Raw genomic sequence first — 22,587 nt, 5'->3', positions numbered from 1 at the left:
GGAAGAATGTTCTCTGGTCAGATGAGACAAAAGTAGAGCTTTTTGGGCAAAGGCATCAGCATAGAGTTTACAGGAGAAAAAAAGAGGCATTCAAAGAAGAGAACACGGTCCCTACAGTCAAACATGGTGGAGGTTCCCTGATGTTTTGGGGTTGCTTTGCTGCTTCTGGCACTGGACTGCTTGACCGTGTGCATGGCATTATGAAGTCTGAAGACTACCAACAAATTTTGCAGCATAATGTAGGGCCCAGTGTGAGAAAGCTGGGTCTCCCTCGGAGGTCATGGGTCTTCCAGCAGGACAATGACCCAAAACACACTTCAAAAAGCACTAGAAATGGTTTGAAAGAAAGCACTTGAGACTTCAAAGGTGGCCAGCAATGAGTCCAGACCTGAATCCCATAGAACACTTGTGAGAGATCTAAAAATGGCAGTTTGGAGAAGGCACACTTCAAATATCAGGGACCTGGAGCAGTTTGCCAAAGAAGAATGGTCTAAAATTCCAGCAGAGCATTGTAAGAAACTCATTGATGGTTACCGGAAGCGGTTGGTCGCAGTTATTTTGGCTAAAGGTTGTGCAACCAAGTATTAGGCTGAGGGTGCCAATACTTTTGTCTGGCCCATTTTTGGAGTTTTGTGTGAAATGATCAACGTTTTGCTTTTTGCTTCATTCTCTTTTGTGTTTTTTCATTTAAGACAAATTAAATGAAGATAATAATTGCAATCATTTTCAGGAAGAAAATGAGTATTATCTGACAGAATTGCAGGGGTGTCAATACTTTTGACCATGACTGTACATGCACAGCCCACTGTATAATGACACACAGCCCCACTGTATAATGACACACACAGCCCCACTGTATAATGACACACACACGCACAGCCCCATTGTATGACATACACAGCCCAGCTGTATAAGGACACACACACAACTCTACTGTACAATGACATACACGCACAGCCCCATTGTATGACACACACGCACAGCCCCACTTTATAATGACACACACAGCTCACACACACGCAGCATCACACATACACACGCAGCTCACACACACACAGCTCAACACACATGCAGCTCAACACACATGAGCAGCATCACACACACGCAGCATCACACACACGCAGCATCACACACACGCAGCATCACACACACGCCAGATACCTCATACACACATGACACACACGCACCATCACACACACACGCAGCATCACACACACGCCAGATACCTCATACACACATGACACACACGCATCACACACACCAGATTCCTCATACACACACATCACACACTCTCCTCTGTGGTGCAGGCTGATGTCCATGTGCAGCTCTTCAGTTTCTCCTGCTCACAGCTCTGCACTGTCCCGGCACATCCCCTGGTCTCTCCTTCTCTGCCAGGATAGCAGATAAGAGCAGGAGAAGCCGGGGCTTCTCTCTCCCTGGGAGCTCCATGCACACACAGGCCAGTATGCTGACCTTTCATCTTGATTGCTGCTGGCTCTCTCCCTCAGAGTGGCAGTGCCGCACAGGAGCCTGCTCATCACATACTTCTGCAGCCTGCATGTCGGGATGACACGACCGTCCACTATAGGTGCGCTATGTATTACAATCACTTCCAGTCCTCCAGCGGCCCTGTGCAGCTGCTTAGGCACCGGCCCGGGGGGCATATGCATTCCTGCCACCCGGCCCAGCCCACCCCTGTCCATCAGTCTTGACTACCTTGCCCCTCTTTATTACCAACCACCATCACTTCTCCCTTCTGAAAGACATCCAATGTCTTCACTGTAGATCCTTGTCAGGTGGATCAGTAATTGATGTCTCATTCGTTTTTAGCATACAGCTTGATGTCATTGCTGTAGAGGAGGTGGCTGATGGTGCTTCCACTCTTGAACTTGTATCCATAGCCAGACTCTGTAATTATCTGAGTGAGGGGTTCAAGCCTATGCAGAACAGCAATGGGGACAGTGCATCACCTTGGTATATGCCATGTTGTGAATTCCATTCTTGGGCTCCATCCTGTGGTTACGAATGGTATTTTTGGGAGTTCTGCTCTTGGGCTCCCTCTGGTGGTTTCGAGTGGAACTTAGCAGCTGCTTTCACTAATTGGTTCCCTGGCCTTGTTATTTAACTGGGTTCTAGTCTGTAGTCGATGCCAGCTGTCAATGTTTTCCTGTTGGATTCAGTCCTCTCCTGGAAGTTCTCTGTTGGCCAGTTCATTTCAGCTTAAGATAAGTTCTGCTAGTTCTTGGGTGTTTCCCTGCTTTTGACCTTCTGTTCAAGTTTAAGTTATGTCTCTTTTGTCCAGCTTGTCACTATGAAATATTCCGGCTAGTTGGAAGCTCTGGGGTAGCAGATTTGCCCCTCCACACTGTGAGTCGGTGTGGAGGTTATTTTTGTAAACTCTGCGTGGATATTTAGTTTTTTTATACTGACCGCACAGTAGCCTTTTCTATCTCTGTCTATTTAGATAGTATTGGCCTCCTTTGCTTACATCTAGTTTCATTTCTGAGTTTGTCATTTCCCTCTCCACTCATCGTCAATATTTGTGGGGGGCTCTCTTTCCTTTTGGGGGTTTCTCTGAGGCGAGATAGTTTTCCGTTTCCATCTTCAGGGGTAGTTAGTTCTTAGGCTGTGACGAGGCGTCTAGGCAGAGATAGGAACATCCCACGGCTAATTCTAGTGTTGGTGTTAGGAGTAGGGATTGCGGTCAGTAAAGCTACCACCTCCTCAGAGCTTGTACATTATTTGTTTTACCCACCAGGTCATTTCAGTGCTGCTCCGTAATCACCAGGTCATAACAGTGATTGCTGTCGGTGGAGCGGCCACCTCCTCAGAGCGAGTCCATGATTGGTTTTACCCACCAGGTCATCTCAGTGCTACTCCGTAATCACCAGGTCATAACAGTACAGCTGGCCAACAATGTGTTAAATGCATCTCAAAAGAGGGAAAAGAAAGTTCTGAGTCATTGTTTTTTTTTCTTGTTGCCTGTTTCGTCCTTTTTTTCCCCCTTTGTTCTTTGGATGGCTCAGGAGCTTGGTGCTGATATGGAGGTTCAGGGTCTGTCTGTGCGTGTTGATCATCTCGCTGCAAGGGTACAGAGTATCCAAGATTATGTTATTCAAACTCCTGTTTCTGAGCCTAGAATTCCTATCCCTGATTTGTTTTCTGGGGATAGATCAAAGTTTTTGAACTTTAAAAATAATTGCAGATTGTTTTTTGCTCTGAGACCCCGTTCCTCTGGTGACCCCATTCAGCAGGTGAAGATTGTTATTTCTCTGCTGCGTGGCGAACCGCAGGACTGGAAATTCTCCCTTGAGCCAGGGAATCCTGCATTGCTCAATGTAGACGCATTTTTTCAAGCACTCGGACTGCTGTATGACGAACCTAATTCTGTGGATCAGGCAGAAAAAATCTTGCTGGCTCTGTGTCAGGATCAGGAAGCAGCAGAAATATATTGTCAGAAATTTAGAAAGTGGTCTGTGCTTACAAAATGGAATGAGGATGCCCTGGCAGCTATTTTCAGAAAGGGTCTTTCTAAAGCCCTTAAAGATGTTATGATGGGGTTTCCCACGCCTGCTGGTTTGAATGAATCAATGTCTCTGGCCATTCAGATTGATCGCGCCTACGTGAACGTAAGGTGGTGCACCATATGGCGGCGTCCTCTGGGCAGAGTTCTGAGCCTATGCAATGTGATAGGATTTTGACGAGAGCAGAACGGCAGGAGTTCAGACGTCAGAATGGGCTGTGTTTTTACTGTGGTGACGCTACTCATGCTATCTCTGACTGCCCGAAGCGTACTAAGAGGGTTGCTAGGTCGGTTACCATCAGTACTGTACAGCCTAAATTTCTCTTGTCTATTACCCTGATTTGCTCATTGTCGTCCTTTTCTGTAATGGCATTTGTAGATTCTGGCGCTGCCCTGAACTTAATGGACCTAGAATTTGCCAAGCGCTGTGGTTTTTCCTTGGAGCCTTTGCAGAGCCCTATTCCCTTGAGGGGGATTGATGCTACGCCATTGGCCAAGAATAAACCTCAGTACTGGACACAGTTAACCATGAACATGGCTCCAGCACATCAGGAAAATCTTCGCTTTTTGGTGTTGCACAATTTGCATGATGTGGTTGTGCTGGGGTTTCCATGGTTACAGGTACATAATCCAGTGCTGGATTGGAAAACTATGTCTGTGACTAGTTGGGGTTGTCAGGGGATACATAGTGACATTCCTCTGATGTCAATTTCCTTGTCCCCTTCTTCTGAAGTTCCTGGGTTTTTGTCTGATTTCCAGGATATATTTGAGGAGCCCAAATCCAGTCCCCTGCCTCCTCATAGGGACTGTGATTGCGCTATTAATTTGATTCCTGGCTGTAAGTTTCCTAAGGGTCGACTTTTCAATCTGTCTGTGCCAGAGCATGCCGCTATGTGGAGTTATGTAAAGGAGTCCTTGGAGAAGGGGCATATTCGCCCGCCTTCATCACCGTTGGGAGCGGGGTTCTTTTTTGTTGCCAAGAAGGATGGCTCCTTGAGGCCCTGTATAGATTATCGCCTTCTCAATAAGATCACGGTCAAATTCCAGTACCCTTTGCCTTTGCTCTCTGATTTGTTTGCTCAGATTAAAGGGGCTAGCTGGTTTACCAAGATTGACCTTCGAGGGGCGTATAATCTTGTTCGCATCAAACAGGGTGATGAATGGAAAACAGCATTTAATACGCCCGAAGGCCATTTTGAATATCTTGTGATGCCTTTCGGGCTCTCTAATGCTCCATCTGTGTTTCAGTCCTTTATGCATGATATTTTCCGGGAGTATCTGGATAAATTCATGATTGTATATTTGGATGATATTTTGTTTTTTTCCGATGATTGGGAGTCTCACGTGAAGCAGGTCAGGATGGTATTTCAGATTCTTTGTGCTAATGCACTGTTTGTGAAGGGGTCTAAGTGCCTTTTTGGAGTTCAGAAGGTTTCTTTTCTGGGGTTCATTTTTTCTCCCTCGGCTATTGAAATGGACCCTGTTAAGGTCCAGGCTATTTATGATTGGACTCAACCCACATCTGTGAAGAGCCTTCAGAAATTTTTGGGCTTTGCTAATTTTTATCGCCGCTTCATTGCTAATTTTTCTACTGTGGTTAAACATCTGACCGATTTGACCAAGAAAGGCGCTGATGTGGTGAATTGGTCCTCTGCGGCTGTGGAGGCCTTTCAGGAGCTTAAGCGTCGTTTTACTTCTGCCCCTGTGTTGCGTCAGCCAGATGTTTCTCTCCCTTTTCAGGTTGAGGTTGACGCTTCTGAGACTGGGGCAGGAGCTGTTTTGTCTCAGAGAAGTTCTGATGGCTCTGTGTTGAAACCGTGTGCTTTCTTCTCCAGAAAGTTTTTGCCTGCTGAGCGTAATTATGATGTCGGCAATCGGGAGTTGTTGGCTATGAAGTGGGCATTTGAGGAGTGGCGACATTGGCTTGAGGGAGCTAAGCATCGTGTTGTGATCTTGACCGATCATAAGAATCTGATTTACCTTGAGTCTGCCAAGCGGTTGAATCCTAGACAGGCTCGGTGGTCTTTGTTTTTCTCCCGTTTTGATTTTGTGGTCTCGTATCTTCCGGGCTCTAAGAATGTGAAGGCTGATGCCCTGTCTAGGAGTTTTTTGCCTGATTCTCCGGGAGTCCGTGAGCCGGCTGGTATTCTCAAGGAGGGGGTGATTCGTTCTGCTATCTCCCCTGATTTGCGGTGGGTGCTTCAGGAGTTTCAGGCTGATAGACCCGACCGCTGTCCTGTGGGGAAATTGTTTGTTCCTGATAGATGGACTAGTAAGGTGATTTATGAGATTCATTGTTCGGTATTGGCTGGTCATCCTGGGATCTTTGGTACCAGAGATTTGGTTGCCAGGTCCTTTTGGTGGCCTTCTTTGTCACGGGATGTGCGTTCCTTCGTGCAGTCCTGTGGGACCTGTGCCCGGGCTAAGCCCTGCTGTTCTCGTACTAGTGGGTTGCTTTTGCCTTTGCCTATCCCTGAGAGGCCCTGAATGCATATTTCCATGGATTTATTTCTGATCTTCCTGTTTCTCAGAAGATGTCTGTCATCTGGGTGGTTTGTGACCGGTTTTCTAAAATGGTCCACTTGGTACCTTTGCCTAAGTTGCCTTCCTCCTCTGATTTGGTTCCTTTATTTTTTCAGCATGTGGTTCGTTTGCATGGTATTCCGGAGAATATTGTGTCTGACAGAGGTACCCAGTTTGTTTCTAGGTTTTGGCGGTCCTTTTGTGTTAGAATGGGCATTAATTTGTCTTTTTCTTCGTCATTTCACCCTCAGACAAATGGACAGACGGAGCGAACCAATCAGACCTTGGAAACCTATTTGAGATGCTTTGTGTCTGCTGATCAGGATGATTGGGTTACCTTCTTGCCGTTGGCTGAGTTTGCCCTTAATAATCGGGCTAGTTCGGCTACTTTGGTTTCGCCTTTTTTTTGTAACTTCGATTTTCATCCTCGTTTTTCTTCAGGGCAGGTTGAGCCTTCGGACTGTCCTGGGGTAGATTCTGTGGTGTGTTGGTTGAGGGGGAGTTGGAATATGTGGTGGAGAAGATTTTGGATTCTCGTCTTTCGAGGCGGAAACTTCAGTATCTGGTCAAGTGGAAGGGTTATGGCCAGGAGGATAATTCTTGGGTTTTCGCCTCCGATGTCCATGCTGCCGATTTGGTACGTGCTTTTCATTTGGCTCGTCCCGATCGGCCTGGGGGCTCTGGTGAGGGTTCTGTGACCCCTCCTCAAGGGGGGGGCACTGTTGTGAATTCCTTTCTTGGGCTCCATCCTGTGGTTACGAATGGTATTTTTGGGAGTTCTGCTCTTGGGCTCCCTCTGGTGGTTTCGAGTGGAACTTAGCAGCTGCTTTCACTAATCGGTTCCCTGGCCTTGTTATTTAACTGGGTTCTAGTCTGTAGTTGATGCCAGCTGTCAATGTTTTCCTGTTGGATTCAGTCCTCTCCTGGAAGTTCTCTGTTGGCCAGTTCATTTCAGCTTAAGATAAGTTCTGCTAGTTCTTGGGTGTTTCCCTGCTTTTGACCTTCTGTTCAAGTTTAAGTTATTGATATATGATTGGTTTTACCCACCAGGTCATCTCAGTGCTACTCCGTAATCACCAGGTCATAACAATGCCACATTTGAAAGTCTCTTGTGCAATTGTCTTGAGTTGACTTCCAATGTTGTTCTCCATAGCCCCAGTGAGTTTCTGAGGAAGGTTCTTAATTTCCTGTTGACATTGTACAGAGCCAAGCATTCACAGATCCATGTGTGTGGCACTGAGTTATAGGCTTTCCTGTAGTCAATCCAGGCTGTGCTGAGATTGGTCTGTATGGATCTTGAGTCTTGAGCAACTGCTCTATCTACTAGGAGCTGGTGCTTAGAGCCTCTGGTGTCAGTCCCAATGCCTTTCTGAGCTGGATTCATGTACTGGTTCATATGGTTCTGTAGCTTGGTGGCTTTGATGCCTGACAGAAGTTTCCATGTTGTTGTGAGGCAGGTTATTGGGCAGTAATTGGATGGAGTTGTTCCTTTGTGAGGAACCTTCATGATCAGCACTGTTCTTCCTTGTGTTAACCAAGCTGGGTGGTGGCCTGCTTCTAGCAGTTGGTTCATCTGCTTTGCCACGTGTTCATGTAACAATGTTAATTTCTTTAGCCAGTAGGTGAGTATCATGTCTGGACCAGGTGCTGTTAAGCTCTTCATGTTCTTGACCCACTGCTGGATGTCTTCTTCTGTAATAGTGACTGGTTCTTGCTCTAGATGGTTGCAGTGTTTCATTCTCAAATATTGCAGCCACATTGCACTAGTGTTGTGTTTTTTCCTTCTCCCATATGTTCCTCCAGTATTGTTCAGTCTCTGCTATTGGTGGAGTTTCTGCCTTTGCGCTATTCCTCTTTAGTTGGGAGCACACTTTGGATGGTTCTTTGGAGATCAGGGCACTTATCTTCTTGACCTCAGCTTGAATAATGTATCTCCCTAGTCTTGCTGTGAGCCTTTGTTAGCAGTCTCTTCACTTGGGGTCAGGCCTTTGTACTTGTCCAGCTTGGTCTTATTCTTCATCTTTACAAACTTCTGTGTTTCTGATAGTTGGCTGACTTCCCTTCGTGGCACCTTGATCTTTGTCTACAGTCTTTTTTTCCAAGGGGGGCACGTACTTCTGTTGTTCTTGCTGGTTGTATAGCCAAGCATTTCCATGATTGCTGAGGCAGTAGCATAGACAGGTTATTAGTTGGAGTTATGGTGGTCGTAAGTATTGATGCAAGAGCTGCTCTATTGGCATCCTCTAGCATACTGTTTGGTGGTCTTTCTTTGCTAATCTTTGGCAGTCGATCTCTGGTATTGATGATATTTAGTTTATCTAAGATCTTCCGTTTCAGACCAGCTGCACTGCTCACTAGTTGCTGGGTTGGATCAGAATCTCCAGGGGTTGCACATGTTGTTCTGCCAGGTCTTCATGTGGGGTGGATATGCAGTGCAGTTGATCCATCTCAAGTTGTGATAATAGTTTTCGCTTTATAATATTGAAACGTTGGGTGACACGCTCATGTTTATTGAGATAGGCACCGTAGTGTTATGAACCACTACTGGTATATTATGTCAATCAGGGCAGAGCAAAGATTTGAACCCCAGTCTCCCACATTGGTGGCAGTGATTTTACTAACGCGACACATGTATTGCCGGCTTCTATTATGTCTTTTACCAAATGTTACCAACTTTTTCCGATCTTAAGGCTAGGTTCACATTGCGTTAGGGCAATCCGTTTAGCGCTAGCGGATTGCGCTAACGCAATGTATTTTTCGGGGCCGCGTTTAGGGGTCGCGTTAACGTCCCCGATCTGCGAGAGCGGGGAACGGACCTCGGGCGCGCCGCGGACGCTGCAAGCAGCGTCTGCGGCGCGTCACAAAAGAACGGCACATCGCTAGCGCAAGCCGAAAAAGGCACGCGCTAGCGATGCGCTACAGGCGAAATTTACATTGCTGTCAGTGGGCGCACTAACGGACCCGTTGCACGGCGTTAATTGCGACATTTTCGCCGTGCAACGCTGTCCGTTAGCGTGCACACATTAACGCAATGTGAACCTAGCCTTGGAAAAGTGCTCGTGTTACCGATCATGAATCTGAATGTACCATATTTGTGCGAATTTATGTTTGACTATCGTTTTCCGAAGATATTCGCTCATCTCTAATTATGGCCACCACAACCTGCCACACAAAATAAAAACCCCTACTCAGTATGGAGGTATTTACAGTCCACCACAACCCCAGTATAATGGCCCCTACCAGCCACACATTCAGTATGAGAGTCCCAACAGCTCTTCTCTTAATATGATGCCCCCACAATTCCTGATATTTAAAAAAAAGAAAAAAAACACACACTACTCAGCCAACCCGATTCCTGAGGTGCGCTGCTCTGGTCTGTGCATTGTGAGTACTGAGGCTACATACTACAGGTTTGATGTAGTGACATCATTGTGTCTGCAGTGCACAGAGTCTCAGACATAGGGCTTGTTTCCACTTGTGAGAAACATGTCCGTGCCTCGCATGTGAAAACCAAGCTGTGGTGCCGGCAATTTGGAGTGGAGCGTGCAGCTCCATGTGTTGCTATGCAGCCACACGCTCCGCTCTGGAGTGCCGGCGCCACAGCTTGGTTTTCACATGCGAGACACGGATGTGTTTCTCGCAAGTGGAAGCAAGCCCTCAGAAGTGAAGGCTGGTTGGTGGATCAGGAGCTTTCGACTCCCTGATTCACTAATCTATTCAACGGTATTACGGTCATGGGAATGTGGATAACGCTGAAATTGTGATGATGGGAAGGAGAGGGTGACCAATACCACACCCCACAAGCCCTGTTGATTCGCAGGCATCATAGCAACTGAGTGGGCAACCTTTATGGATGATACACTCCTGCCTATCCAACTATCGTATGGTAAATATCTCATAGAACCTGGGTTCATTGGAATTTGCCCCAAGAATGAGGCTAAGTGAGTATTTTATTAATTGTCGGTGGTCGGAGGTAGTCAGTGAGGTGGATGGTACCATATTGTGCATGTAGAAGGCAGTACTGTGGGAACATTAGAAAGTGGGGGGGTGGCAGTACTGTGGGGACATTATACGGTATGTGAGGGAGATGCCAGTCCTGTGGAAACATTATTTTTTGTCTGTGGGAAGCCACTATTGTGGGAACTGTGTGTGAGGGTATGGCGGTGCTGTAGAAACATTATACTGTGTGTGGGTATGGCGGTACTATGAGATTATACTGTGTGTGGGGGTATGACGGTACTGTAGGAACATTATACTGTGTGGGGTACAGAGGTACTGTGAGATTATACTGTATGTGGTGGGATGGAGGTATTGTAGGAACATTATACTGTGTGTGGGGGTATGGAGGTACTATGAGAAGATTATGCTGTGTGTGGTGGGATGGAGATACTGTAGGAACATTATACTGTGTGTGGTGATATGGCGGTACTGTAGGAACATTATACTGTGTGTGGGGGTATGGAGGTACTATGAGAAGATTATACTGTATGTGGAGGGATGGAGGTACTGTAGGAACATTATACTGTGTGTGGCGGTATGGCAGTACTGTAGGAACATTATACTGTGTGTGGGGGTATGGAGGTACTATGAGAAGATTATGCTGTGTGTGGTGGGATAGAGGTACTGTAGGAACATTATACTGTGTGTGGTGGGATAGAGGTACTGTAGGAACATTATACTGTGTGTGGTGGGATGGAGGTACTGTGAGAAGATTATACTGTGTGTGGGGGTATGGCGGTACTATGAGAACATTATACTGTATGTGGTGGGATGGAGATATTGTAGGAACATTATACTGTGTGAGGGTATGGCGGTAGTGTGAAAATAACTTTTTTTTTACGTGAGATGCCAGTACTGTGGAAACATTATACTGTGTGAGCGGCATCATATATATTGCATAAGGGGTGTAAAAAGACTCCTCAGGGCTGTGCTGGGAAGAATCTGAGGTACCAGCTCATGGTAAAGTGCCCGAGGCAGCTGGGTGTGAGGCAGAACCCTGCTTACAGGGGCCTAATGGGGGCATTACACTGTGTGGGGTCAAGAAAGGGGCCCTGTACTAGGAGAACAATCCGTTCCCTCACTTCCTGTCCTCCATAGTTGGGTCGTATCTATCTATTACAGGAAACAGAACAAAAACGTTATGATTCTTATAAAGTGGCAACAACAACCCCAAAAGAGTCTCCGTGCAGAAGGGGTTAATGTCCCCGGCGCTCAGTAATGGGGAATCTCCACATTCCTCCACCTGCAGAGCCGCACTCCACATATATGGCTGCTCTGTGTGCACAGGACCTGTGATGAGGTCACAGGAGGAAGGAGTCAGGGGTCACATGATCAGGGGCCGCAGGGAACGATATCTGCACTGAAGACGCTACATGGAAACTTCTCAGTCAGTGACATTCCCGCCATTATTTCCCCTCACTACTGGCATATGATTGTGCTATCAACTCCATACCAGGAGCTAAAATGCCGAAATCTCACTTATTTCACCCCTTCCAGTATCTGACCGGATTCAAGTTAGTCAGCACTTAGCTATTAGTTATTAGTTAGCTATTCGATTTTCCATGCATGGTGAATTATACATAGAGTGGATATTGTTTGGATAAAATTTTGATCAGGACTTTGAGATGTTTATTTTGACTACTTGTGGTCCTGGGATATTCACATAAATCGCTTATGTCGCGAATAAACAAACACACTCAATCGTACATAAGTTCAATTTGAAAAGAGGTACCCTTGACCACTAGTACTCAAAATGACCAGCTCAATGTCCTGAACAATATTTGCCAAAAAAAATATCAACTCTATTTGTAGTTCAGAAGTTATTCACATAAATCGCTTATGTCGCGCATAATCAAATGTTCTCAATCTAACAAATTTTGCCCCAAAAATTCACAACTCTATGTACAGTTGAAGTATTATACAAAATATGCTATCTCCACATGTGAAACATTTTATAGGTACCTCACTGCTATCACAACTTACTTGAAGTTTCCATAAGGGCTTAAGCCACTAATCTATGTTTAATTCAAGGGTTGTTGAACAGATGCTAAGTTTGTGTGTGAAATTACACTTAACCCCTTCATGACCCAGCCTATTTTGACCTTAATGACTTGGCCATTTTTTGCAATTCTGACCAGTGTCCCTTTATGAGGCAATAACTCAGGAACGCTTCAACAGATCCTAGCGATTCTGAGATTGTTTTTTCGTGACATATTGGGCTTCATGTTAGTGGTAAATTTAGGTTGATAATTTCTGAGTTTATTTGTGAAAAAAATGGAAAATTTTGAAAATTTTGCAATTTTCACATTTTGAATTTTTATTCTGTTAAACCAGAGAGTTATGTGACACAAAATAGTTAATAAATAACATTTCCCACATGTCTACTTTACATCAGCACAATTTTGGAAACAAATTTTTTTTTTGCTAGGAAGTTATAAGGGTTAAAATTTGACCAGTGATTTCTCATTTTTACAACAAAATTTACAAAAGCATTTTTTTTAGGGACCACCTCACATTTGAAGTCAGTTTGAGGGTTCTATATGGCTGAAAATAACCAAAAGTGACACCATTCTAAAAACTGCACCCCTCAAGGTGCTCAAAACCACATTCAAGAAGTTTATTAACCCTTCAGGTGTTTCACAGCAGCAGAAGCAACATGGAAGGAAAAAATGAACATTTAACTTTTTAGTCACAAAAATGATCTTTTCGCAACAATTTCTTTATTTTTCCAAGGGTAAAAGGAGAAACTGGACCACAAACTTTGTTGTCCAATTTGTATTGAGTACGCTGATACCTCATATGTGGGGGTAAACCACTGTTTCGGCGCACGGCAGGGCTCGGAAGGGAAGGAGCGCCATTTGACTTTTTGAATGAAAAATTGGCTCCAATCTTTAGCGGACACCATGTCGCGTTTGGAGAGCCCCCGTGTGCCTAAACATTGGAGCTCCCCAACAAGTGACCCCATTTTGGAAACTAGACCCCCCAAGGAACTTATCTAGAAGCATAGTGAGCACTTTAAACCCTCAGGTGCTTCACAAATTGATCCGTAAAAATGAAAAAGTACTTTTTTTTCGCAAAAAAATTATTTTAGCCTCAATTTTTTCATTTTCCCATGGGCAACAGGATAAAATGGATCCTAAAATTTGTTGGACAATTCCTCCTGAGTACGCCGATACCTCACATGTGGGGGTAAACCACTGTTTGGGCACATGGTAAGGCTCGGAAGGGAAGGAGCGCCATTTGACTTTTTGAATGAAAAATTATCTCCATCGCTAGCGGACACCATGTCAGGTTTGGAGAGCCCCTGTGTGCCTAAACATTGGAGCTCCCCCACAAGTGACCCCATTTTGGAAACTAGACCCCCCAAGGAACTTATCTAGAAGCATAGTGAGCACTTTAAACCCTCAGGTGCTTCACAAATTGATCCGTAAAAATGAAAAAGTACTTTTTTTTCACACAAAATTTCTGTTAGCCTCAATTTTTTCATTTTCACATGGGCAACAGGATAAAATGGATCCTAAAATTTGTTGGGCAGTTTCTCCTGAGTACGCCGATACCTCATATGTGGGGGTAAACCACTGTTTAGGTGCACGGCAAGGCTCGGAAGGGAAGGCGCGCCATTTGACTTTTTGAATGGAAAATTAGCTCCAATCGTTAGCGGACACCATGTCGCGTTTGGAGAGCCCCTGTGTGCCTAAACATTGGAGCTCCCCTACAAGTGACCCCATTTTGGAAACTAGACCCCCCAAGGAACTTATCTAGATGCATAGTGAGCACTTAAAACCCCCAGGTGCTTCACAGAAGTTTATAACGCAGAGCCATGAAAATAAAAAATTATTTTTCTTTCCTCAAAAATGAATTTTAGCCCGGAATTTTTTATTTTCCCAATGGTAATAGGAGAAATTGGACCCCAAATGTTGTTGTCCAGTTTGTCCTGAGTACGATGATACCCCATATGTGGGGGTAAACCACTGTTTGGGCGCACGGCAGGGCTCGGAAGGGAAGGCACGCCATTTGGCTTTTTGAATGGAAAATTAGCTTCAATCATTAGCGGACACCATGTCACGTTTGGAGAGCCCCTGTGTGTCTAAACATTGGAGCTCCCGCCCAAGTGACCCCATTTTGGAATCTAGACCTCCCAAAGAACTAATCTAGATGTGTGGTGAGCACTTTGAACCCCCAAGTGCTTCACAGAAGTTTATAACGCAGAGCCATGAAAATAAAAAATAATTTTTCTTTTCTCAAAAATGATTTTTTAGCCCAGAATTTTTAAATTTTCCCAAGGTTAACAGGAGAAATTTGACCCCAAACGTTGTTGTCCAGTTTCTCCTGAGTAAGCTGATACCCCATATGTGGAGGGTAAACCACTGTTTGGGCACATGCCGGGGCTCGGAAGGGAAGTAGTGACGATTTGGAATGCAGACTTTGATGGAATGGTCTGCGGGCATCATGTTACGTTTGCAGAGCCCCTGATGTGCCTAAACAGTAGGAACCCCCCACAAGTGACCCCATTTTGGAAACTAGACCCCCCAAGGAACTTATCTAGATGTGTGGTGAGCACGTTCAACCCCCAAGTGCTTCACAGAAGTTTATAACGCAGAGCCGTGAAAATAAAAAATAATTGTTCTTTCCTCAAAAATTATGTTTTAGCAAGTAATTTTTTATTTTCGCAAGGGTAACAGGAGAAATTGGACCCCAATAGTTGTTGCCCAGTTTGTCCTGAGTACGCTGGTACCCCATATGTGGGGGTAAACCACTGTTTGGGCGCACGTCGGGGCTTGGAAGGGAGGGAGCACCATTTGACATTTTGAACGCAAGATTGGCTGGAATCAATGGTGGCGCCATGTTGCGTTTGGAGACCCCTGATGTGCCTAAACAGTGGAAACCCCTCAATTCTAACTCCAGCACTAACCCCAACACACCCCTAACCCTAATCCTAACTGTAGCCATAACCCTAATCACAACCCTAACCCCAACACACCCCTAACCACAACCCTAACCCCAACACACCCGTAACCCTATCCTTAACCCTAACCACAAGCCTAATCTTAACCCTATTTCCAACCCTAGCCCTAATTCCAACCCTAACTCTAATTCCAACCCTAACCTTAAGGCTATGTGCCCACTTTGCGGATTCGTGTGAGATTTTTCCGCACCATTTTTGAAAAATCCGCAGGTAAAAGGCACTGCGTTTTACCTGCGGATTTACAGCGGATTTACAGTGTTTTTTTTTGTGCGGATTTCATGTGCGGATTCCTGTTGAGGAACAGGTGTAAAACGCTGCGGAATCCGCACAAAATTGACATGCTCCGGAAAATACAACACAGCGTTTCCGCACGGTATTTTCCGCACCATGGGCACAGCGGATTTGGTTTTCCATAGGTGTACATGGTACTGTAAACCTGATGGAAAACTGCTACGAATTCGCAGCGGCCAATCTGTTGCGGATCCGCGGCCAATCCGCTGCGGATTCGCAGCCAAATCCTTACTGTGTGCACATGCCCTAACCCTAACCCTACCCCTAACCCTAACCCTACCCCTAACCATACCGCTAACCCTAATCCTAGTAGGAAAAAAAAAAATATTTTATTTATTTTTATTATTGTCCCTACCTATGGGGGTGATAAAGGGGGGGTCATTTACTATTTTTTTTATTTTGATCACTGTGATAGGCTATATCGCAGTGATCAAAATACATCTGAAACGAATCTGCCGGCCGGCAGATTCGGCGGGCGCACTTGGCATGCGCCCGCCATTTTGGAAGATGGCGGCGCCCACGGAGGAGACGGGCGGACACCGGGAGGCCCGGTAAGTATGAGGGGGGGGGGGGGTGATCGGACCACGGGGGGGATCGGAGCACGGGGGGGGATTGGAGCACGGGGGGAGTGGACAGGACGACGGGGGAGCGGACAGGGCGACTTAGGGGGCGGACCTAATAACGGAGGACTGGGCAGGAGATCAGTGGGTGTGGGGGGGGGTACAGATTAGGTTTTCCAGCCATGGCCGATGACATTGCAGCATCGGCCATGGCTGGATTGTAATATTTCATCGTTTTTTTGGGTGAAATATTACAAATCGCTCTGATTGGCAGTTTCACTTTCAACAGCCAATCAGAGCGATCGTAGCCACGAGGGGGTGAAGCCACCCCCCCTGGGCTGAAGCACCACTCCCTCTGTCCCTGCAGATCGGGTGAAATGGGAGTTAACCCTTTCACCCGATCTGCAGGGACGCGATCCCTCCATGACGCATACGCTGCGTCACAGGTCGGATTGGCACCGACTTTCATGACGCAGCGTATGCGTCAAAGGTCGGGAAGGGGTTAATAAAGTTTTATGCCATCAAATTATTTATATGTAATTGTATCGTCATTCTTAACCTTTTTTATACTTTACATAGTGGTTCTTGTGTAGACATGGGGATCAGTGTGTGCTCTCGTCCGCTGTCCCGTCCGCCTTTACAAAGACAGCATGGACCATGGCTCATCCCAACTGAACGCCAACCTCCTCAACAGTGCGTGGAACACTACTCATACAACACAGGGTGAGGGAATCACAATATTAAGACTTTCTTGGATCTCCAAACAATTAATGGCATATATCACACAACCAGCAAAACACAAAATGTAACAGGCAACAGTTTCTCACCCTTCCACTGGCTCACCAGGGATTATAATATCCGTTCATCAGAGCTTCCAGGGCTACTTACTCCAAGCCAGCAGCACCCCGCTTTCGGCGGGCACCCACCGAGAACGGAATATTTCCAGATTTAGGAAGCTGACTGAGTACCGCAAATTCTGTAGTCAGGTGACTGGATTGTCCCAAGCTGTATACCATCCTTATGTAGTCTTTGATATCTCAGCCAAATCCTTGCATTAGATGCTGAAGTCCATGTAGTCTTATAATCCATGTTCGGTTATGGCCTGCCGATTGGATCCGCAAATCAAAAATTGGTACCATGCAGCAAGAGAGACTTGGTAACTGGACAGTCCTTCGATACCCCTGAGCTCTCAATTCAGACTTGGGGATTCATGATTGGTGGAATAAGAGTGTGCTAGATTGGCTAGATTCCAAGCCGCAAACATAATATCCCTAGTACTAATGGTGTCTAAGGGTACTGTCACACTCTGCAACTTTCCAACGATCACGACCAGCGATACGACCTGGCCGTGATCGTTGGAAAGTCGTTGTGTGGTCGCTGGGGAGCTGTCACAAAGACCGCTCTCCAGCGACCAACGATGCCGAGGTCCCGGGTAACCAGGGTAAACATCGGGTTACTAAGCGCAGGGCCGCGCTTAGTAACCCGATGTTTACCGTGGTTACCAGCGTAAAAGTATAAAAAAACAAACAGTACATACTCACCTTTCGGTGTCCTTCAGGTCCCTTGCCGTCTGCTTCCCGCTCTGACTGAGTGCCGCCGTAAAGTGAAAGCAGATCACAGCGGTGACGTCACCGCTGTGCTCTGCTCTTACTTTCCGGCCGGCAGACAGTCAGAGCGGGAAGCAGACGGCAAGGGACCTGAAGGACCCCGAAAGGTGAGTATGTACTGTTTGGTTTTTTTTACTTTTACGCTGGTAACCACGGTAAACATCGGGTTACTAAGCGCGGCCCTGCGCTTAGTAACCCGATGTTTACCCTGGTTACAAGCGAACGCATCGCTGTCACACACAACAATCCAGCGATGACAGCAGGAGATCCAGCGACGAAAGAAAGTTCCAAACGATCTGCTACAACGTACGATTCTCAGCAGGGTCCCTGATCGCTGCTGCGTGTCAGACACAGCGATATCGTATGGATATCGCTGGAACGTCACAGATCGTACCGTCGTAGCGATCAAAGTGCCACTGTGTGACAGTACCCTAACAGAAATGAGATAGTCAGCTAATTTACATAGAATCGAGCAATACAATGAAAGGTTAGCATAATTGATTTATCTGAGTCTGTGACCTTCCCTGGCAAAGGTAATTACATGAGTCAACAGGAACTTACACTCCTTAGGGTATGTGCACACGTCAGGATTTCTTGCAGAAATTTCCTGAAGAAAACTGGAAATTTTCTGCAAGAAATCCGCATGTTTCTTTTTGCGTTTTTTTCACGTTTTTTTTTAGCATTTTGCAAGCGTAATTAGCTTGCAGAATGCTAAAGTTTTCCAAGCGATCTGTAGCATCGCTTGAAAAACAGATTAACAGGTTGGTCACACTTGTCAAACATAGTGTTTGACAAGTGTGACCAACTTTTCACTATAGATGCAGCCTATGCAGCATCAATAGTAAAAGATAGAATGTTAAAAATAATTAACAACATGGTTATACTCACCTTCTGCAGACAGCCGATCTCCTCAGCGGCTTCCGTTCCTATAGATGGTGTTGGTGGAAGTCGATGCATCTGAGGCTGGTGTGGGGGCGGTGCTGTCACAAGGCTCGTCCTTGAGCGGTTTGCGTCCATGCGCCTATTTTTCCAAGAAACTGTCGCACGCCGAACGTAACTACGATATCGGTAGCTACGATAACCTGATGAACAGACCCCTCCAAGAAGTGTCACCATTCCTCAAAGGCCAATTTGATTGCCAACAACTCTCTGTTGCCGATATCGTAGTTACATTCAGCGGGCGACAGTTTCTTGGAAAAATAGGCGCATGGACGCAAACCGCTCAAGGACGAGCCTTGTGACAGCACCGCCCCCACACCAACCTCAGACGCATCGACTTCCACCAACACCATCTATAGGAACGAAAGCCGCTGAGGAGATCGGCTGTCTGCAGAAGGTGAGTATAACCATGTTGTTAATTATTTTTAACATTCTATCTTTTACTATTGATGCTGCATAGGCTGCATCTATAGTGAAAAGTTGGTCACACTTGTCAAACACTATGTTTGACAAGTGTGACCAACCTGTTAATCTGTTTTTCAAGCGATGCTACAGATCGCTTGGAAAACTTTAGCATTCTGCAAGCTAATTACGTTTCCAAAATGCTAAAAAAAAACGCGAAAAAAAACACACAAAAAAAACATGCGGATTTCTTGCAGAAAATTTCTGGTTTTCTTCAGGAAATTTCTGCAAGAAATCCTGACGTGTGCACATACCCTAAGGGTACTGTCACACAGTGGCACTTTGATCGCTACAACGGCACGATCCGTGACATTCCAGCGATATAGTTACGATCTCGCTGTGTCTGACACGCTACTGCGATCAGGGACGCCGCTGAGAATTGTACGTCGTAGCAGATCGTTTGAAACTTTATTTCGTCGTCAAGTGTCCCGCTGTGGCGGCATGATTGCATCGTGTAACAAAGGTGTGCACGATATTCCCAATGTCCCGTATGACTTCTACATCGCAACTACGTCATGAAATTATCGCTCCAGCGCCGTGCATTGCAAAGTGTGACCGCAGTCTACGACGCTGGAGCGATAATCAAGCGACGCTGCAACGTCACGGATCGTGCCGTTGTAGCGACCAAAGTGCCACTGTGTGACAGTACCCTAAGGATTGTAGGTTTACAGTTCCTGTTGACTCATGTAATTACCTTTGCCAGGGAAGGTCACAGACTCAGATAAATCAATTATGCTAACCTTTCATTGTATTGCTCGATTCTATGTAAATTAGCTGACTCTATGGGTACTGTCACACAGTGGCAATTTGATCGCTACGACGGCACGATCCGTGACGTTCCAGCGATATCCATACGATATCGCTGTGTCTGACACGCAGCAGCGATCAGGGACCCTGCTGAGAATCGTATGTCGTAGCAGATCGTTTGGAACTTTCTTTCGTCGCTGGATCTCCCGCTGTCATCGTTGGATCGGTGTGTGTGACACCGATCCAACGATGCGTTCGCTTGTAACCAGGGTAAACATCGGGTTACTAAGCGCAGGGCCACACTTAGTAACCCGATGTTTACCCTGGTTACCATCGTAAAAGTAAAAAAACCCAAACAGTACATACTCACCTTCTGATGTCCGTCAGGTCCCTTGCCGTCTGCTTCCTGCTCTGACTGACTGCCGGCCGTACAGTGAGAGCAGAGCACAGCGGTGACGTCACCGCTGTGCTGTACTTTCACTTTATGGCGGCACTCAGTCAGAGCAGGAAGCAGACGGCAAGGGACCTGAAGGACATTAGAAGGTGAGTATGTACTGTTTGTTTTTTTTTTACTTTTACGATGGTAACCAGGGTAAACATCGGGTTACTAAGCGCGGCCCTGCGCTTAGTAACCCAATGTTTACCCTGGTTACCCGGGGCCTTCGGCATCGTTGGTCGCTGGAGAGCGGTCTGTGTGACAGCTCCCCAGCGACCACACAACGACTTTCCAACGATCACGGCCAGGTCGTATCGCTGGTCGTGATCGTTGGAAAGTTGCGGAGTGTGACAGTACCCTATCTCATTTCTGTTAGACACCATTAGTACTAGGGATATTATGTTTGCGGCTTGGAATCTAGCCAATCTAGCACACTCTTATTCCACCAATCATGAAGCCCCAAGTCTGAATTGAGAGCTCAGGGGTATAGAAGGACTGTCCAGTTACCAAGTCTCTCTTGCTGCATGGTACCAATTTTTGATTTGCGGATCCGATCGGCAGGCCATAACCGAACATGGATTATAAGACTACATGGACTTCAGCATCGAATGCAAGGATTCGGCTGAGATATCAAAGACTACATAAGGATGGTATACAGCTTGGGACAATCCAGTCACCTGACTACAGATATTGTGGTACTCAGTCAGCTTCCTAAATCTGGAAATATTCCGTTCTCGGTGGGTGCCCGCCGAAAGCGGGGTGCTGCTGGCTTAGAGTAAGTAGCCCTGGAAGCTCTGATGAACGGATATTATAATCCCTGGTGAGCCAGTGGAAGGGTGAGAAACTGTTGCCTGTTACATTTTGTGTTTTGCTGGTTGTGTGATATATGCCATTATTGTTAGGAGATCCAAGAAAGTCTTAATATTGTGATTCCCTCACCCTGTGTTGTATGAGTAGTGTTCCACCCACTGTTGAGGAGGTCAGGCATTCAGTTGGGATGAGCCATGGTCCATGCTGTCTTTGTAAAGGTGGTCGGGACAGCGGACGAGAGCACCCACTGACCCCCATGTCTACACAAGAACCACTATGTAAAGTATAAAAAAGGTTAAGAATGACGATACAATTACATATAAATAATTTGATGGCATAAAACTTTATTAAGTGTAATTTCACACACAAACTTAGCATCTGTTCAACAACCCTTGAATTAAACATAGATTAGTGGGTTAAGCCCTTATGGAAACTTCAAGTAAGTTGTGATAGCAAACAGTGAGGTACCGATAAAATATGTCACATGTGGAGATAGCATATTTTGTATAATACTTCAACTGTACATAGAGTTGTGAATTTTTGGGGCAAAATTTGTTAGATTGAGAACGTTTGATTATGCGCGACATAAGCGATGTACGTGAATAAGTTCTGAACTACACATAGAGTTGATTTTTTTTTTGTAAATATTGTTCAGGACATTGAACTGGTCATTTTGAGTGATAGTGAACCAGGGTACCTGTTTTCAAATTGAAAACGATTATGTTTGTTTATTCGCGACATAAGCGATTTATGTGAATATCCCAGGACCACAAGTAGGCAAAATAAACATCTCAAAGTCCTGATCAAAATTTTATCCAAACAATATCCACTCTATGTATATTTCACCATGCATTGAAAATCGAATAGCTAACTAATAACTAATAGCTAAGTGCTGACTAACTTGAATCCGGTGAACAATCCGTTCCCGCCCTTCCTGTCTTCCATAGTTGGGTCGTATGTATTTATTACAGGAAACAGAACAAAAACGTTATGATTCTTATAAAGTGGCAACAAAACCCTCAAAGAGTCTTAGTGCAGAAGGGGTTAATATCCCCCGTGCTCAGTAATGGGGAATCTCCACATACCTCCACCTGCAGAGCCGCACTCCACATGTATGGCTGCTCTGTGCACAGGACCTGTGATGAGGTCACAGGGGGGAGGAGTCAGGGGTCACATGATCAGGGACCTCAGTGAATGATATCAGGAGTGCAGACCCTACATGGAAACTTCTCAAGTGACATTCCCGCCATTATTCCCCTCACTACTGGCACAATTACCCCGCGCCGCCTTTTCTACACAGTGTTATGTGTGGGATGTAACGTGTGATTTCTCTGGAGACAAATAGACCCCACACATGAGGGAATTATTCCCAGTTACTGGACGTCTAATATATAAAATGCTGAAATCTCACTTATTTAACCCCTTCCAGTGTCCGGCTAAGGGTCATATACGACCATCCACCTCTCCAGTCGCTGGGGGGGTTTTGGTAATAGGATGGGGGGCTGCGTCCATGGTTGAACTTCAGGGAGATTAATAAAATCACAGCTCACCTTCCCTATTCTTTACCCCTTACACCTGACCTGTTTAGCCAATTACCTGGAGATAAATGAGTTTACAAACTCAACGAACGTGAGAGAGGCATATAACTTTATACGTATACGCCATGGTGACGAATGGAAGACCGCATTCAATACACCTGAGGGGCAGATTGAACATTTGCTGCT

The 22,587-nt window shown here is 45.8% G+C and overlaps 1 protein-coding gene across 3 annotated transcripts in view; it reads right to left on the bottom strand.

Moving 5' to 3' along the window:
- The window catches only part of LOC143767951 (uncharacterized), a 64,944-nt gene extending 42,907 nt beyond the window's left edge, over positions 1-22,037 (bottom strand). For 2 of the 3 annotated variants that reach the window (XM_077256510.1, XM_077256512.1), the window contains exon 1: positions 11,285-11,324. In XM_077256510.1, the coding sequence (XP_077112625.1) occupies positions 11,285-11,309 (25 nt within the window). In that variant the 5' untranslated portion in view covers positions 11,310-11,324. Of the gene's footprint in view, positions 1-11,284; positions 11,325-21,948 lie in introns of those variants that run through there. The other variant, XM_077256511.1, reaches the window with a different exon arrangement.
- Positions 22,038-22,587: the final 550 nt, after the last annotated feature.

The sequence above is a fragment of the Ranitomeya variabilis genome, chromosome 4 (assembly GCF_051348905.1).
Source record: "Ranitomeya variabilis isolate aRanVar5 chromosome 4, aRanVar5.hap1, whole genome shotgun sequence".
Taxonomy (NCBI): domain Eukaryota; kingdom Metazoa; phylum Chordata; class Amphibia; order Anura; family Dendrobatidae; genus Ranitomeya; species Ranitomeya variabilis.
Note: the sequence above shows the minus strand (reverse complement) of the source record. Positions and strands in the feature narration are given on the sequence as shown.